This window comes from Sus scrofa, chromosome 2 (assembly GCF_000003025.6).
Source record: "Sus scrofa isolate TJ Tabasco breed Duroc chromosome 2, Sscrofa11.1, whole genome shotgun sequence".
NCBI classification, from domain to species: domain Eukaryota; kingdom Metazoa; phylum Chordata; class Mammalia; order Artiodactyla; family Suidae; genus Sus; species Sus scrofa.
Window position 1 is genome coordinate 46413172 of NC_010444.4, and position 20051 is coordinate 46433222.

General features: G+C 43.1%; 1 protein-coding gene across 16 annotated transcripts in view; it reads right to left on the reverse strand.

Annotated features, from left to right (window-relative positions):
* TEAD1 (TEA domain transcription factor 1) overlaps positions 1 to 20051 on the reverse strand; it is a 274130-nt gene that overhangs the window by 16682 nt on the left and 237397 nt on the right. For all 16 annotated transcript variants that reach the window (XM_021077005.1, XM_021076972.1, XM_021076995.1 and 13 more), the window contains 1 exon segment: positions 154 to 294. In XM_021077005.1, the coding sequence (XP_020932664.1) occupies positions 154 to 294 (141 nt within the window).

Below are 20051 nucleotides of genomic sequence, written 5' to 3' on the forward strand. Positions count from 1 at the left end.
AATTCCTGGACGTAATAGGGGTGAATAGCAGGAGAAAGAGGGGGGAGAAAAAGAAGACACCCAAAAAGGTAAAATTCTCTGCCCCAGTTTAGGTTTAAAGGCAGGCAAGAGGCTGCCTTGAACAAAGGTTCCCGTATACAGAGGCCAACTTACCTCTACTTTTTCTACTACTTGCTTCCCAAAGGAGCAAACTTTGGTGGAACACGTGACTGTCATATTTTCAGAACTCTCATATTGACTCGTTACACCATAAAAAGCCCCGGCATCATCTTGAATATTGCAGTTTAAATCGGCCTGTTGGAAATGAAATGGAGGTGGGGGTTACCTCTCATAGCAGGAGTCATGGCAACAAGCAGGAATCATCAGGGTGAGACTTCCACCATTCTGGCTGGAGGGCAGTGGAGGGCCAGGGTGGCTTGGAGAGGTGGGGAGTGATGCTCAGCTGGAAACAAGTTCTATGGTTATTTTCTGAAGCCAGTGCCAATTTGGGCAGTCTTCCCTTGAAATAATGACATGCTACATGTATCTATTTCATTTTACTTTCTTGCCTTCAGTATAGAATAATGCAGTGTATCCTTGTAATAAAAGATTCATAAGGTCTTTGAAATATGTGCAGAAAGCAGCATAGAAATCGGATTCATACTCACTAACCTGCAGATCTATTTAAAAGAATAGGACAATGTGTAGCTGACCGGCCATTTGCTATATATGTAAAAAGAAACTGCATTACAAATGACAGCACCCAGAGGAGAAATGGTTCCTATTAAAGACGGGCTGACAAAGACGCCAAAAAAATTAGTACAAGTTCCTACTCATTTAACATATTTTTATGACTGCCTATTATGTGAAGCTCATGCTAGACACTGTATAGGACCAGAAAGAAATATGGGTAAAGAAAACAGCTCTAACCCAAACAGAAAATAAATACCATGTCAAAGGTACTTGGAGTTCAGACAATGGAAGGCATTATTTTCAACCAGGGGTATTTACTTTCAGGATGGTTAAGATTTGAACATTCAGAGAAGGGTTGAGGGAATATTGTACCCAGAAGTAGCCAGGGGTGCTTCACTCTGGCTATACTGAAAGGACTAAGGAGAAGGCGAGGACCGAGTTTGGAAATGCAACAAGGGCTCAGCCTGGGGAGGGCTAAATAAAGGGCATGGACTGAATCCTGTTGGAAATGGGGACCCCTGAAAAGTGTGCACAAGGCAATGATGCAATCAGAGCTGCAATTTAAGGAGATACGTCTCAGTATGGAATAGGGTCCATTGCAGAGGGAGGCTGGGGGGCTGCTACAGCAGCCTGGGCCCTGATGAATGGTTCCCTCCCCTCAAATATCTACTGGCTCTTTTCTGCACACCAGGTACTGGGTATGGAGCTGGGGATCGAGTGAACATGAGCCAGTCCCTGCTGTCACGTAACTTATGAGTTAGGAGGGAAGACATTACAACAGGAACAAGCACTCCTGAGACAGGCACAGTGAAACAGGAGAACAGATAGTGGGGAGGGAGTCCCTGGGGTCAGGGAAGCTTCCAAGAATGATGCCACTCAGGTCCAAAGGAAGAAGAGCAGGTGGATCCTGGCTTAAGCAAGGGTGGGCAAAGGGTGCATAGCCAGAAACAAGGACTAAAACAAGGCTGGAATAGAGACAGCAAGGGACAGAGGGTGGGTGGGGAGGTGGAAGGGCTTGGGTCTTATATCCTCAAACCAGGAGACCTAGGAGTTTTTAAGTACATAGGATAGGGTCAGTGATTTGCAATTCAGAAAGGCACCCCTGTGACCGCAGCGGTGGACCAGGAGGCTTGAAGCAATCTAAATGAGACATGATGCCTGGACTACTGGGGTGGCTGCAGAAAGAGAAGTGGATTTGATACATAGTAAGACTACATTTTGTGGGGGCTGGCACATTTTGATTAGCTAATTTTCTTTTTTTTTTTTTGCTTTTTAAGGCCAAACCCACGGCATATGGAGGTTCCCAGACTAGGGGTCTAATAGGAGCTACATACAGCTGCTGGCCTACACCACAGCCACAGCAACGCACGATCCGAGCCACATCTGTGACCTACGCCACAGCTCATGGCAATGCTAGATCCTTAGCCTGCTAGGCGAGACCAGGGATGGAACCTGCAACCTCATGGTTCCCAGTTGGATTCATTTCCACTGTGCCACGGCGGGAACCCCTTGACTAGCTATTTTTTAATACCTTGACAGGCGCTAAGCACCGTGAAGGCTTGAGTCATCCTATATATATTTTAAATAAGGATCAACATTTGAATTTCCTTCTTGAATTATCAGGAAAATGTCCATTTCCTTAGGCACAACTTCAGATCTCCTGGCTTCACATGAAAAGGACCATATACTTTATATCCACTTTTCTTATGTGCCAAGGGAAATTCAAAGCTAAATTAAGTGTTCGATTATAGTAATTAACTTTCCCTGGGTACTTCTAATAGCTCCTAACAACCAGTGTCCAGCTCTAGTTATTGGAATCCAATCTGCTTTTACTTGTACTTGTCCAGTTTTTTATTATCTATAAATTTAGTAACGTGTCCTCACATTTTGGTTTTTGGAATTTTGGGGCATAAACTGCAAATAATTAAAAATGCCCGGATATGCCTTTTTCTCACATTCAAAGGTTTGACACTTGACTCCATGAAAGAGCAGTTTAGGGGGGAACAGTGGAGGTCTTACACTGAGCTCTGTACCTGAGCTACTCAAGGCTGAGGAGGTCCCTGGGTCTATCTGGGCTCCAGCCCAGAGTGGAAAAAGATACCTGTCATGGCACAGTGGAAACGAATCTGACTAGCATCCACATAGATGCAGGTTCCATCCCTGGCCTCACTCAGTGGGTTAAGGATTGGGCGCTTCCATGAGCTGTGGTGTAGGCTGGCAGCTACAGCTCTGATTTGACCCCTAGCCTGGGAACCTCCATATGCCGCAGGTGTGGCCTTAAAATTAAAAAAAAAAAAAAAAAAAAAAAAAGAGAGAGAGAGAGAGAGAAGAAAGATACCAATATACCCTAGGCACACGGGAGCTCTGACAAAGCTATCATCCAGCCTTCCAAAAGTGGCCACCTGTTGTGAACTAAATATGGGCCTCAAGAACTTGGAGCTGGTTCTGCCACCAGCTGAGAACACAGGCTCTGAGAAGTGGCCCATGTGTTTTGTGGGGGTAGGATTCAGTGATGTTCTTTGTGGGACTGGTGCTCTTACTTTTATGATGTAGTTTGTGCCAACAAGGTTTAGTTTTGTAAAAAAGCTTTTTTTTTTCTTTAAATAAAAACATGCATGTGGTAAGTAAAAAAAATGTAAAAAGAGTACACATTTTATTTCTACTCTGAACTTTCCAGCCTCCCTAGGTGACTAGCATTATCTGTTTCTCTAGTATCCTTTCAGAGATAGCGGTATATGTTCAAGCATACACATTGCCTCTTTTCTGCACAAACTGTAGCATTCTTCTAAACCTGGCTTTAAATATATGTATTTAAGAAGTTCTAGAGAGTTCCCATCAGTGGTTAGTGAACCCAACTAGTGTCCATGAGGATGTGGGTTCGATGTCTGACCTCACTCAGTGGGTTAAGGATCCGGCATTGCCATGAGCTGTGGTATAGGTCAAAGATGTGGCTCGGATCCTACGTGGCTGTAGCTGTGGTGCAGGCTGGCAGCTATGGCTCCAATTCAACCCCTATCCTGGGAACCTCCATATGCCGTGGGTTCGGCCCTAAAAAGATTAAAAAAAAAAAAATTTCTATTTCTTAGGGCTCATATAGTACTGATGCAGAATCCCAGTTTTTAAAAGAATGGCCCTTTAAAAAACTGAAGATCTACACGTTTTAGTGGCGGCATACGATTCTATTACACAGATGCACCAGAATGTAACACATGCTCAACTGATGAATATATAGGATGCCTCCCAACAATAATGCAATGAGTTAGGTGGAGCAGAAAGGGTACATGACAAATTACTTTTTCTTTCCTCTTCATTCAACTTTTAAAAATTTCCATCTTTGAAAATGAGAATTAATGGGCTATACACTGTTAACTAATACGGCAATTTTAACAAACTCATTATTTTGATCTAATCAAGGCATTGTGAAAGACTGGCGAACAAACAAAACCTGTTTGGCGTGTGGTGTAAGGAGTGGAGTTTGGGAAGGAACACGGGGAAATGAGCAATGGGCGGGGGAGTCAACACGGGAGTATATGAAGTTGGGTCATTTTTAAAAAACTATCAGTCTCAATTCATATCAGTGACTTAACCAGGAGAGAGGTTTCTTAAGAGCTACACCGCAACTTCCTAGGCACACTGTGGTCTTCTCTTTCATTTCTTTAATGCTCCATTTTTCACTTTATTCATTTCAGCATTACTATTATTATTACTATACAAATTTTAAAGGTTACTTTCCATTTACAGTTACTATAAAATATTGGCTACATTCCCCGTGTTGTGCAAAGCATCCCAGGGCCTATCCTACAGCCCGTGGTCTGTACCTCCCACCCCTATATTTTGCCCTCCCCCACCCCCATACACACAAACTGGTGACCACTAGTTTGATATCTGCATCTGTGAGTCTGCTTCTTTTCTGTTATAGTCACTTGTATTTTTTGATGCCACAGATAAGTGATATCATACAGTATTCTTCTTTCTCTGACTTATTTCACTTGGCACAATGCAGTGGCATTATTTTTGACAAGCAAAAGACTTAACAGTGTAAAGAAACTAGTACCCTTAAAATACAAAATATAAATCAAGCAGAGAAACATACAAAAGAATACACATTTTCAAAATGTTACTCATGTTTGGAATGGCATTCACCATAATTTTTTTTTTTTTTTTTTTTTTGCTTTTTAGGGCTGCACCTGCATTATATGGAAGTTTCCAGGCTAGGGGTTAGTTTTTTTGTTTTTTTCTTTTTAGGGCCTGGGAGTTCCCTGGCTAGGGGTTGAATCGGAGCTACAGCTGCGGCCAATATCACAGCCATAGCAACTCAGGATCTGAGCTGCGTCTTGAGACCTACACCACAGCTCACGGCAACGCAGGATCCCCGACCCACTGAGCAAGGCCAGGGATGGAACTGGCATCCTCATGGATACTAGCTGGATTCATTTCCACTGAGCCACAATGGGAATTCCTGGAATATCCTTTTGATGAACACACATATGCACTCCTGCTGGGTGTTCCCAGAAGCAGAATTGCTGGTTATGAGATCTGTGTGCATTTTCAGCATTCATTTAGATATGAGGAACAGATGATTTTTGAATGACCTTGCTTTTAAAAAAATTTTTTTGAGGTGCTCCCGTTATGGCTCAGAGGTTAACAAACCCGACTAGTATCCATGAGGATGCGGGTTCAATCCCTGGACTCACTCAGTGGGTTAAGGATCCACTGTTGCTGTGAGCTGTGGCGTAGGTCACAGACATGGCTCGGATCTGGTGTGGCTGTGGCTGTGGTGTAGGCCATTGGCTTCAGCTCTGATTCAACCCCTAGCCTGGGAACCTCCATATGCCATGGGTGTGGCTCTAAAAGGAAAAAAAAAAAGAAAAAGCTTTGAGAAAATTTTATATTTAATTATTAGTATGTATTTTAATAGATTAGATTTTAAAAGATTTTATTTCTCAACTAACAGTACATAAGTAATTTACTATTACAAGTGCTTTGCAATTACTTTTGAACATGGAAAATAATTATGTGGCCATCCAACCATATCACAGCTGTTCCTTGGGAATTTTCTAGGAGGAGGTATTGATGCGAAAAGTAATTATCTGTCAGCTGATGATATTATGATTATTCCACAAAGAAATGTGGTCACCAAACTCCTGTGGAGCAAAGGTAATATCAAAGAAGAATGCTAGCATGAAATCAACAACAGAGAAGGCAACCTCTGAAACGAGTCTAGGATTTGTGCTGAGTTCATTACCCACCCTCTCGACTCATTTTTCTCAACTGATAACTCAAGGCAAGCCTATTTCATGTAGTTCTGAAGGCAAGAAAATGAGAGAAAAAAAAAAGGGCTAGTATCAGACATACAAACTATTTTTGCCCAATCAGCTTGCATCTGTACACAGAATATTTTCTAAATGCAAATAAACATAAACATCCAAGAAACAACTAAAACCCAGCAGTCTTATCTTCCCAACAAATTGCAAATTCAAACTATATCCTATCCTTTGGGGACAAGCCAGCTGTTGAGGCCCAGGGCAGGGTGTCCCAAAAAGTGTCTCAAGGGCAATACTGGATATTTTGAATTAAAGTTACTTAGAAACAGCGAATGGAAAAGGGACACTTGGACCCTTCCCTCTGTCTGCCAGAAAGCAGGAAATGAGTCTCTCATGTGAAATATATACTCTTTGCATCTGGAGGTAGAAGGACACCCTTATCGTCAGAGATAGGGGATTTGGGGCCTGGAAGCATATTAAACAAGCCTTGTTACTTTCTAAATTTACTACCCCAAGCCCAAACTCTGTTTAGATTCTTCACTAATGAAGCACCCAAAGCCTAAGTTTCTTTGTCTTGTCAACTCCTCCCAAATTTGTTTGTCTAAAAAGTATAAAAGCTGCCTGCTTTGACCACTGTTTAGGCCCCACTTCTCTGTGACTGCCACTTGCCATGAATGAAAAACGTGTTTTTCTCCTGTTAATCTGTCCTGTGTCAACTTCATTATTAGTCCAGCCACAAGAACTCAAGAGGGCTGTAGAGGGAAAATCTCCCTTCCCTAGCAGGTCATAGGCCATGTTCTAAAATGAAACAAACAAACAAAAATACTGGCAAAATGAACTGGATTCGGGGGCCAGCTCTCCCTCCTAACACCCCATGCAGAAATCCTTCCTGCCATCTCCTGATCTGTGGTGCCTTCTGGCTAAACACCTTCAGATACAGGAAAATCAGTACTTTAAAATATTTACCGTGCCCCAGGAAGACCGAATTGTTAGTTCTCTTCCTGTTAGGCTAGTTTTTTCATGCTGCTTTAACAAACTACCACTGATTTATGATCTTCTATTTCTGTAGGCTGGACATCCAGATGGTGTCACCAGGCTAAGATCAAGGTACTGGCAGAGCTGCATTCCTTCTGCAGGCTCTGAGGAGCTGATTCTTTGCCTCCTCCAGCTTCCCCATTCCACACCTCTTAGTCTTTTTCTCCATTTTCAAAGCCAGCCAGGCTGAGTCCTCACACTGCCAGCTGTCATCTCTCTGGAGTTCTTTTGCCTTCCTCAGCCACTTTTAAGAACCCTGTATCACCCTGGGCCCATGCACATAACCCAAGATATTTCCCTATCTGCTATTGGCAACCTCAACTTCCCCTTTCCATGTGATGTAACACATCTCCGACACTGTCGTAAGGACTTGGACTGCCTCCCATACCCGTTAAGTCGCAGTGGGCTTCCCAGAGCTCCCACCTGGACCTGGGGTTCTGCCTCCTGGAATCGCACAGCTGCAATTCTTTGACTTCCCTCTCTGTCTCATCTTTCCACTCCTGCTTCTCCCTCACAACGTTCTTTGGGTCCTACCTGCTTCCTAGGACCCAATTTCACATTTATTTTTATTAAGCTCCAACCTGACTTCAGACCTCCCTCCCATCTAGTCCAGAGACTTGAGAGTTCTGACTCTTCATCTGTCGTCATCTCATCTCAGACACCTGACGGGCACTGTGGTTTGTGGACAGTGGCCGCTCCTCTGAGTCTCACTCTCCTCGTCTCTAACCTCAGAGAAGACCCTTTTCCAAGGGCCACCATGGCAATAAGGAGAGAACACATATGAGACGCATCTGAATAATGACACGTGTGCCACATAAACGACAGCCACTCCTATCAACTCATGGACTTCAACACAGACCAGGACAGAGGCAAAGACAGAGCCTCAAGTCACATATACAGAAACACGATCTAAAGTAGATGGTGGTTGGAGTTCCCATTGTGGCGCAGTGGAAATGAATCTGATGAGGAACCATGAGCTTTCGGGTTTGAGCCCTGGCCTTGCTCAGTGGGTTAAGGATCTGGCGTTGCTGTGGCTGTGGTGTAGGCCGGCAGCTGCAGCTCCGATTAGACCTCTAGCCTGGGAACCTCCATACGCCTCGGGTGCGGCCCTAAAAAGCAAAAATAAATTAATAAACAAAGTAGATGGTGGTTCATAATCAACAAACAAGATAAAACCTTTTTAGCCACAGTCAGACTGAGTCCCAATCCACACTTATCAGGTGTACAGCACTGAAGCAGCAATGGCGTTTTTCAAAAACAGAAAGATCTGATCAGTGCATTTTCCTATTTGTGAATTTTTAACAAGCCTTAGGTTTTAGGCCTAAGTGCTGAGACAGATATAAAACTACCGTCTTTCCCACAAACATATGATCAGAGATGCTATAAAATTGTGTTTGGAGATTAAAAAAGGCCATCACTAATAAATGTGTGTGGAATGAATGAAAGACTTGGGGATCTATTTGTGGGCAAGACTTGGAAAGCAGTATAAGGTCGAAGTAGAAGCAGGTTACAATGTCAGGCAGAGAAAGCTGACTGCACCAGACAACCAGGAAACAAAAAAGTGAAACATCAAATGTCCCTAAATAATCCTTCCCTCCCATGTGTTACTTTACCCCTGCAGCTGAAACATGCAAGTAACCAGTCAAGACTTCAGCCTGGTTTTCCCTCTACTGCCTCTCATTCAGTAAGACCATTTTTTTTTTACAATGTGTTCCACTGTTTAATTTCAGATTATGGAAATTTCCAGGCTAGGGGTCGAATTGGAGCTACAGCTGCCAGCCACAGCCACAGCCACAGGCATGCTGGATCTGAGCTGCATCTGCGACCTCCACCATAGCTCACGGCAATGCCAGATCCTTAACACACTGAGGGGGTCCAGAAATTGAACCTTCATCCTCATGGATCCTATGTGGGTTCGTTAACCACTGAGTCATGAAGGGAACTTCTGAAGTTTTTTAAAAAAAATTAAAAACAATTTTCTTCAAAGAATGATTCATCCCATTTCATAGGTGAGAAAAAACGAGGCCTAGCTCAGTTATGTAGGATCCTGAGTACTCTGAGTAGAGGGCTGGGCTGGGACATGGATTCTGCCAAATCTCAGGCCTCTGGAAACCTGGCTCCAGGCAGCCCAAGGACAGGGACGTGCCTGATGGGGTTACCCAGTGCAGAATGGAATTCGTGGCTCATGCAGAGGCAGCATTTGGCTAATGACAGTGACTCTGTCACCGGCTTCAGAGGGAAAAGGCCTGCAAAAGCAAGAGGAAGAGGATCACCCCAAAGACAGGGGAGGGCTGGGGCACTGGGTCAGGAAAGGAGCAGCAGGCTGCAGACACTCCCTCCACCCAGAGGGCTTGGAAGGGCTGGGCAGGAATTACTTGGTTGCAAAAATGAAAACATCAAGAGGATTGTCCCTGACAAGAGACAGTATAATAGGCACTGATGGATGCAAGGAGACGCTGGCATTTTCAAACCACCACTTTGAACCTCTCGTCTTCATCCTTTCTGAGCAATGATCAAAGGACCAAGATTTCAAATTGTGAAGCAATTTTTTCCAATGGCAGCATCTGGCTCCTTGGCAGGCGGCACTGGGAGCTGGGCCCTGTCGTGGGCGGCCGTCCAGGCCTGCCACATGGTGAGGCTCAGCCAGGGAGGGCACCACACGGGCCCTGCAGCTGCTCCCCCAGGAGCCAAAGGACAATCACTCTGCCCTGGGCCGAGAGCCCTCAGGGGGACGTGCCCCATGAGGTGGCCCAGGGAGGGGGGTCTTGAGGTTGCTGGCTGCTCCTCAACTCTCCCACCTGCCTCATTTGCATGCATCTGTCCCCTGGCCACGACCCCTGAAGCCACCATCAATGGCATCAGTGGCTTGGAGTGCTGGAAGCTGGGATAACCGTGCAAGAAAGCTGCCCAAAGGGATGGGAGACTTTGAGTGTGTTCACTTTGGGCCCTCGTGCCCCTGCCCAACACAACAATAGGACACAGTAGTGCTCCATCCACAGCTGTTTCAAATAATAATGGGAATAAACCCAGCCCCACTCTTCAAGTTACTTCCCACTAATTATGGCATATATTTACATCTACAAAATAGAAGATTGTACAAAACCATCAAGAGCCCCTTTATAGTGCAGATCGGCACCCCATTTGAATTTCATCAACATTTAGTACTTCAAAGAATCTTAAAAGCTTGCTCTAATTACAATATGTACCTTTTGAAAGGGAGGCTGTTTGCATTGCAAATTCCTACAAATAACGGCACTCATTAAAAAAAAAATTCAATTAATATCACCCATACAACTTCAGGTAACCGTCACTGGTAATTTCACACAGTAGCTGGGATGAAAGAGCCAAGGTCTCGGCCCCTAGTCCACAGCAGCTGCACGGAACCATCGGTTCTCACCAAGGGAGGCAGTTAATGAGCCCTGGGCGCCCAGCTGAGCTGGCCCCCAACCCAGCACATTCATCAGGTGTGCAAACACGGCCATCGACCACCCTTTCCAGACCAGAAAACAGCGCTGTTTTCTGGTCTGGAGGTTTTGTGTATGAAAAGTCACTCACAGAACAACAACAAATCAATCAATGAACAAGTGTAGAGCTGCCAAATAAAATACAGGCCGCCTGGTTAAAATTGATTTTTAGATAAACAACATACTTTTGGCAGTATCCGTATGTCCCAAAGATGGCATGGGACAGACGGACACTACAAAAGTCTACGTTGCTTACCTGAAATTCAAATTTAACTGGGTGGCTCGTAGTTTTATTTGTTAAATCTGGCAACTCTTCTAACAATTCACCTTTACCAAAAAGAGTAACAAAAAACTGGGACTTAACCTCAAATTTTCATTGCTGCAAGGAGCCATCTTATGCTCAAAATATTTTTGAGTGGGGGAAAAAAATGAAGCTGCCGAATGGCACATGGAGCATAATACTTTTTTTGGAAAAACAAATGATGTGTGTACAATGCTGGTAGATGTGTATAAAAAGTCATGAAAGATACAGGGCTGCTGGGGGCCAGGGATCTCACTTTTTTATAGTCTTTGGAAATGCTATTTAATAAGCCTCTCTTGCTTGTGTAATGTAAACAGTCAATTAAAATGGGAGCGAATGGGGAGGATATATCTTGGCTCTCCACCGACACGGAGAGGGAACTCCACACACCAGCAGGGGTCTATGTATGTAGACAACTGACCAAGATCCTGGGGTGAGGGTGGTTTATGACTACGTCCAAGTAATCCACTTATTCCTCACAAAACTGGGTCTGGAAATAAGCAGCCACCTCCAATTGTGCTGCTTCTTTCCTTCCCAGGCTTTTCTTGGTGATGGTTACAGTGTGAAGCTAACTGTGCCTCCAGGAACAGGATAAAAGCCAGGAGGTACAGCTGCACCACCTGTGTCGCTTTCCCCTGGACCTGGACCGCTGGTTAGCAGCAGCTCTTAGGGACACAGTGGCTTAGCATCTCAGCCTGTAACCAGGGCAGGGAGCAGAGTTAAACAGCCCCATGCAGGAAAGAATGGACCCCTGACCTTGGCTTTGTTAGCAACCACTGAGCCAGATGACCCAGGACAGAAAGCATTAGAGGAACAGCTGTCAGATGGATTCTCCCACGAGGTTAAGGGAACTCCCAATTTAGATTGTGCCTAGATATCCTTGAAGAGTTCAAGGTTAAAAAGAAAAAAAAAAAAAAAAAAAAAAAGGAATTTGTGGTGACATTGAGGTTAAGGGATTGAAGGGAAAAGCAGATTGAGCTTCCGCTCCCATATTCCAAGCTGTCCTGTTCTGCTTTATGTTTTCAGGGGATTCGGAAAGGCTCCTCTCTAAATAAAAGTGACAGCCATGGAGATCAACATCTTCACCCTCACCTCTCACCATTCTCCAGGTTCTGTAAGGCTCAGCAGCTACGAGGACCCTCTGCCAACTCCCAGTAGGATTCCTGGTCTCTGTACAAGCATCCACCTCCCCTGAAAACTCCTCCCCACTCCTCTTGCACTGATGAAATTCTTTCAATATTCAGCTCAAATGCCACGTCTTTGTGAGGCCTTCCGAATGTTCTCAGGCAGAAAGGGCTCCTTCTACGCCTGAGCTTCCACTTTTCTATTATAGCCCAATCCCACGGCACTGTCATTCACCTGCTTGTGTGTCTGCCATCCCTCACCAGACCCTAAGGTCTGCCTCTTAATCATGTCTGTTTCCTAGCTCTCTAGGAGCAAAGGAGAGTTCAGTCAATATTTGCTGAATGGCTAGTGATGTGTATATTCACTGCTAATGCAAATGATTAAATTATTTCTGTAAGAACCTAATAACTTCAGAAGAGAGCCTGGAAAAGCTTTTGTATGACTTTCCTGAGGTGTCCTCCAACCGTTGTTCAGTAAATTCCTTGAGAAACATTATTCAACAAGCTGCCAGTTGTCTACAATATCTGCCTACAATACCAGAGCTGGCCTAGTGGCAGTTATAGGATACCACGTACAGCAATTTCTCTAGGTGTACTGTAAAGAAATAAAATAACTCTTCATCTAACAAATTTAAAAAGTTGAGGGAGTTCCTGTCGTGGCTGAGTGGAAACGAATCCAACTAGTATCCATGAGGATGTGGGTTTGATCCTTGGCCTCGCTCAATAGATTAAGGATCCGGTGTTGCCACAAACTACCATGTAGGTTGAAGATGCAGCTTGGATCTGGCGTTGCTGTGACTGTGGCATAAGCCAGCAGCTACAGCTCTGATTCAACCCCTAGCCTGGGAACCTCCACATGCCTTGGGTGCGGTCCTAAAAAAAGCAAAAAAAAAAAAAAAAAAAAAAAAAAAAAAAACCCCAAACAAAAACCTGTTGAAAATCTGCTATACACTTTTCACACTATATGCTTTACACTCCTGTAAATGCCATAAATGCTATATGCTTTACAGTGCTGGATAAACACATGCTATAGATAGGATGCTTGCTCCCTAGGAAAGGCTTAGGGCAGGGGATTGGGAAAACAGGAAGGAAGCAATAACAGACAGCTGTCCATGCAGGAAGTGCACTGACAAGTTCCAGATATTTTTCTCATGAAACCAAACCAAAATGGATGGATATACAAGGTCATGGACCACCCTGCCCCCAATCCTTCTACATGAAATATCAGAACCTGCTATCCAGAGATGACTTTTCCAAAAAACTGACTCCCAGTGAAGAAAGTCATTTAGTCACAATCTACCAAAGAAAATTTATTATCTCTGAATATGCTGGTATTTCTTGCTAATCTTCCTTCCATGACATCATTCCATCACTTCCTATCGTTCATGGAATTTCAGAACTTCACCCCATTGTGAGATGAGCTAGAGGCAGAAAGAAATGGAAAATTTGCTGAACTGAAAAGCCCTTTCCTTATTGATAGCAGTTTAAAACACGTGGGGAGCAAATTATTCCATTTTGCTAATGTCCTCTTCCGTGCATAGCAACAGGGACGTGTGGTTCCAAATGACAGACGCAAGTCTACAATTCCAGCCTAAATCACGCAGAATCCAATTAGAAACAGGCTAAACCTCCGGAGGGGGTCCATTCAGCCAGTTTACATGTGCATCCAGTTTCTTCTCCTTAAATAAAGCCCAGTTGTTTTATTTATAGTGCCTGTCATTTTGTCCAACAAATGCGATTTCGTTCCTACCAAGATAAAAGCATCTTCTAAAAGCTGCCTTCTTTCCAGATAACTCGCTTCCCATTTATGTTGTATAATATCTTCTCACATCTGCTCTTGTTGGTAAAACTAGCCTTACTTTGTCTTCCCCTAGAAAAATAGGTTACGAAAGTAAGTTGAATGACTATGAATATACTGTTAATTGTTTACACTGCATGATCATAATTCTATGCATTTTAAAAAGCAAAGCATAAATAAATAGCCATAGGGTAACATGGGATATATCTTGATTTCTTTTTTGGCTGTGTCTGTGGCATGTGGAGGTTCCCGGGCCAGGGACTGAACCTGCACCAGAGCAGTGACCTCAGCCACAGCAGGAACAATGCTGGATCCTCAACCCACTGAGCCACCAGCAGACTCCTGTCCTCATGTCGAAGATGCCACTAATTTAGTAATGATTTGAGAGAAAAAAAGAAATATTATAATTATACATTAGGAATTTGTTTCTTGGCATTCCCTGGTGGCCTAGCAGTGCAGGATTTGGCATTGTTACTGCTCTGGCTTGGGAACTTCCGCATGCCAAAAAGATGGATTTGTTTCTTGACAACATTATACAGCTCCATTCGGTTTCTTTTTCATAACTTTATTATTCCAAACTTTGAGAGTAAGCCTCCATCACCCTAATGATTCTTCTGAACAGTTTTGGTGTCACGTTTATAAGTAACATGTTAGTAACACGTGGCTTTCTTTGAACCAGTGTCCCAAGCTTGACATTCCTGAGCACTATTAGGACAGAGAGTAGAATTTTGATGCCCCTCCAAAAATACTCGTTTCACTGCACTTAAACCCATCATTTTGTTTACTCCCTCAAATAAACTACAGGTGGCTGGAAACAAACTTCTTCTGCAAGTGAGCTGCAAGCTATACTTGGGTACATGATTGAATCATGCCCACCTCTTCTAGCTTTGGCGATTCCATACCATCAATTTCTAAGACGGTTGACATTTTACTTTAAATTAGCTGCACTGTCTGCCATATGACTGGCAACCATCTGCACGGATCTCAATACTGAAATGCAGCACGGCTGTCCACTTGTGGGTGGACATCTTCCCTTCCTAGAGCCTACACAGCATCTGATGGTTGTTTTATAAGGAAAATAAGAAGTATGATTTTCTGCCAGTGCAAAATGTCGGCCTCACTTATCGCAAATCTGGTTCTATACTCCTCCTCAATCATAATTAACAATTTCAGTGCTGCATCGAGCTATAATTTTTCTGAGACATTTTAATTAGGGATTCAATTTAAGTTAATAAGTACAGTTGAAGGTTACAATATAGTACAAATAACTAAGGTGACACGGAGGTGGTGAGATGCCTTCTGCATTGCATAGGGTCACAAGGGCAGGTAATAATAACCATATCATGACTTGCCCCTCTGTTATCAGGGTAGGCAAGGAGCTTATTCTTTTTTTTTTTTTTTTTTTCCCCTTCATTTTCTTTTTAGGGCTGCACTTGTAGCATAAGGAAGTTCCCAGGCTAGTAGTCCAATCAGAGCTGCAGCTGCCTGCCTATGCCACAGCCAAAGCAAAGCCATATCTCAACTGTGTCTGAGACCTACACCACAGTTCAGGGCAACACCAGATCCTTAACCCACTAAGCAAGGCCAGGGATTGAACCCGTGTCCTCACAGATACCAGTTGGGTTTGTAACCCCCTGAGCCACTTCTAGAACTGCTGAAATGGGAACAAGCATATGTCTTAGAATTGAGGGAATACAGTGTATTTAATCTTATTAATAGTTGCTTCTATAGGGAATGAGAAAGGTTTAAACATTGAGTGGAAAGAAAAAAAAAATAACTGCAGATGTAAAGGAATCCAAAAATCAAAGTGACAAGAGAAGGTTGTTTTGTTTTAAACTATGTTTGTGTTACACTATGTAATGCTGATGAATGCTTGGTAAACTCACTACTTGACTCTTTTAGAAAACAACTTGGTGATTTACACACAAACTCACGTATCTACACACACACACACACACACACACAAAGCCTATTATCAATTCCTAATAATACTAGTTAAATTATGATATACCCGGTAAAGAGGATATTAAGTAGTCATTAAAATTGCAATTAGGAACATAATGACATCCAGGAACAGAGAAGGGCTCTGGATAAGGAAGAAAAGCAGGGTGCCAGATTTAATGCATTCCTTTGTTGAAACTACATTAACAAGTATCACATTAGGCTATATTCATGTTGTATTTAAGAGTGAATTAAGAATTAACGTATTGCCAAGACTGTACAGAAGATTGATATAGCTTTCTAAACATGTGAAAACTATGGGGCTGTTCACTCCCCAGGCAGCTACCTGGGTAAGACTTAGGATCCAACCTGAACCTCTTGGTAACAGTAGTCAACTCACCTTGGTGCCCAAGTAAACGGACACTCGAAGATCCTAAAATGACAGGCCTTCCCAGAGAAGCTATGCTGTTTCACTTCAACTGCCATACTGGCTTCTGTGCACAGATGCTATAGAAAGCACAGGGATTCTAGAGTCCAGAAGATCTGGCATAGATTAGCTGTGTGCAGAAGTCACTTTGCCTCTCCCTGACTCAGTTTCTCTATGTGGAAAGTAGGAAGAATTGTACCTCACAGGGATTAAATAATACCAAGTTTGTGGTTCTGCCTGGCTCAACGGAGCATCTCATGAATGGCCACAGTCATATGCTGCTGCAAAAGAGTGAAGCCCCTTCCCTCCTATTACAGCAAATTCACTTTCCTCTGTTTGTAATGATGCATGCAGTAGAACTAAATTGTTAGAGAAAGGGAAGAAACAGGAGACTGTCATGAGAGGGAAAAGTTAAATAACAATGAAAAAGGCAAAATGCAGAGAAAACTGCTGTGCCACGACAAAGGATCCCATTACTCTCTCAGCTCAAAAATTGTTAAAACCACTGACTGCTCCTTACCATTGTTACAAAGGAACCCTGGTTCCTGTCTTTTCTCATTTTTCCACACATCTGTGTTTCACATACCAGTGAAGACCCAGTTGCAAAGCACCTTGATGCACCTGAACTAGCCGTACATGTCCCTTTTCTCAGCAGCCCCTCATCTATAATATTCACTGCCATCCCTCCCTTTCCGAATACTTGTAGACATAATGGTCAAAGGAGGAGAGCCCCTAATATCTCACCTGTGGGGCTGTAATGTGTATAACCACCTTAGAAAACGGTTTTGGCAATTTCTTACAATGCCAGACACGGAGTGACCATATGGCCCAGCCACTCCACTCCTGCATAGCTACCCAAGAAAAATAAAACCATAGGTCCACACAAAGACTTGTCCACAGAGACCTTGTAGTAAAATTATTTATAAAAGTCTACAGTGGAAACAATCCACGAGTCTATCAGCTAGTGTACGGAGAAGTAAAATGCAGTACATCCATACAGTGGCACTGTAGTCAGCCACGCAAAGGAACGAACTACTGATTCAGGCTACAACTCAGGCGCCCCTTAGACACATAAAGAAGACAGATCCCAACACCCACACGTTGAATGATTCCATTTAAACTATGCAAGCCTGACGAACGCCTGGTAAACTAACTACCTGATGCCTTTAGAAAACAACTTGGTGATTTACACACAGACATGAACTCACGTATCTCTCCACACACACACACACACACACACACACACACACATTAAAAGCCTATTATCAATTCTTAATAAGACTAGTTAAATTACAATATACCCAGTAAAGAGGATATTAAGTAGTCATTAAAATTGCAATTAGGAATATAATGACATCCAGCTACAGAGAAGGGCCCTGGATAAGGAAGAAGAGGCACATCTGTGCAGGCAGAAAGTGCGCGGGTGGTTGCCTGGGGCTGGGAGTGGGGATAGAGCCAGATTACACATGGGCACAGAGCATCTTTCTGGAATGAAAAAAAAAATTCTAAAATTTACGAGCAGTGATGGCCACAAACCTGCGTTTTCTAAATATCATTGAATTGTACAGTGAAAATGAGGACATTGTAGGATACGTAAATGACACCTCCATAAGGCTCTTTAAAAAAAAAAGATCTCACCAGAAGCACAGGCATTCACAGGGGTCTTTGGTGCCCCCACCATTAAGACATGAGATGGTAAGGCCAACAGGGTGGAGTGGCAGCCACAATGGCAAGCATGGCCTGCCTTTTGTGTGTGTTTCAGGCCCAAGTTCTGGGGGCCAGTAGGAGTCTTCCACCCTGAGGCCAGTGGACTGGGTGCTATGTGGCTCACCAGCATTCCATTCACCTCACAGTGTCTACCTGGGGGCACACGGCTTGGGCATAAGTGCGGTACTTTAGGTGGACTTGGTATTTCTCACAGCAAACTCCTGAGCTGGTCCAGCCAAAGCGAGTCCAGGTTGGACAAGGCCCATGTTCCTGCAAACAGAATTCCAGGAGCAATCACATGAACAAACGAAGAATCAGCCTGACGGTGACAACCTGGAGATTTCAGGCGCTTCGAGAAAGAGGAAAAAGGGAGCAGGAGACAGGAGACAGGAGACGTGAGGATAGGATCTCTGCTGAAATGTACTGAATTTACACAAAAATGAAAATCCATGAAGCAAACTGCTCATACAAAAGGTATTTCAAAGGGAAGGTTAAGCCAATTTAAGAAACACTCACAGATATTCAAGGATAGATAGGTTAAGTGTAATTCATGCTTTCCAAGCCGTTAGCGGAAGCCAATGAGATTTCAAGTTGTGGCACACTGTAAACCTAATTCAAAGGGTGTCATTCATTCTACCATAGTTTGGACTGAATTTCTTTATAAAGGTTAAGTATTGCTAACAATTATACTGAAGGAGTGATATCTTCTACCATAGTCACAGAAGAGCTCAATTTTAATTCTGCAAATCTTAATTTGATAAACTAATATCTAATCTTAGAGTGTTGTTTCTAAATGTGCACATCTCATACTCGCCACCATGCTCTAAACATCTGCACAAACTAGACTCGTTGTTTGGCGATTCATGACTGAAGGGCCCTATCACTGAAAGCACTGATTAAAATCATCCCATGTGTAAAATGGAAAATTCTGGAAGCAAAAATGAAACGACTTTCTGACATTTTCCATTCCACTTTATATTCAAACAACCTGCTAATTATAAGAAATCTCATTATCATTAAAAACCAACACTGTTTGAGAGCACTGAGAATGATTTATTTTTATCATGTCCTACAATTCTTGATTGATTTTAATTAATTTGGGTAGAACATCCTCTTTTAATATCCTTCACAAAGCAGATCTCAAACTTTTTGATCTTGGGACCCCTTTTCCACTCTGAAATTTACTGGAGACCTCAAAGAGCTTTTGTTTCTGTAGATTATAGCTTTATGTATTTTTCTGCATTAGAAATATAAACTGAGAAAACTATTAATTAAATACTTATGACCTAATTAAAGATATGTTAACAGAGAGACATCTTTTCAAAATTAGATATATCTATATTTTCAAAAACAAAAAAATTTAGTGAAGAGAGTAGCACTCTCATATTTTGCACATCTATTTAATGTGTGGCCTAAGAGAAAATATCTAGGAGTTCCCGCCATGGCGCAGTGGTTAACGAATCCGACTAGGAACCATGAGGTTGTGGGTTCGGTCCCTGCCATTGCTCAGTGGGTTAACGATCCGGTGTTGCCATGAACTGTGGTGTAGGTTGCAGACACGGCTCGGATCCCGAGTTGCTGTGGCTCTGGCGTAGGCCGGTGGCTACAGCTCCGATTAGACCCCTAACCTGGGAACCTCCATATGCCGCGGGAGCGGCCCAAGAAATAGCAACAACAACAAAAGACAAAAGACAAAAAGACAAAAAAAAAAAAAAAAAAAGAAAATATCTAGATTCTCATTTCTATTTCTACATTGTTTGTCATAATGTATGTTTTTGTTGAAGTACATGAAGAAAATTCAGTCTCATATAAACATATGACTAGAAAAGGAAAGAATATTTAAACTGACTCTTCAGATAACTGTGGTCATTTTTCTTTGACACTCAATCTTTGACAAGCAGTAGTTTTTAAACACTAGCTGCAGTGTGGAGTCTGAAATGATATCAATGAACTTTTCATACTCTGTTACATTAAAATCCACTGTTTTGGAATTCCCATCATGGCTCAGCGGTTAATGAACCCGACCAGCATCCATGAGGACGTGGGTTCTATCCCTGGCCTTGCTCAGTGGGTTAAGGATCCAGCACTGCTGTGAGCTGTGGTGTAGGTTGCAGACGTGGCTCTGATTCTGCCTTGGTGGCTGTGGAATAGGCCAGTGGTTATAGCGCCAACTGGACCCAAGCCTGGGAACCTCCATATGCTGTGGGTGTGGCCTTTAAAGGACAAAAAATAAGATAAAATAAAAAATAAATAAAATCCACTGGTTTATATCGCACAGTATCAATAAAATCACCTTTGTTAATATGACTGTGGATCTC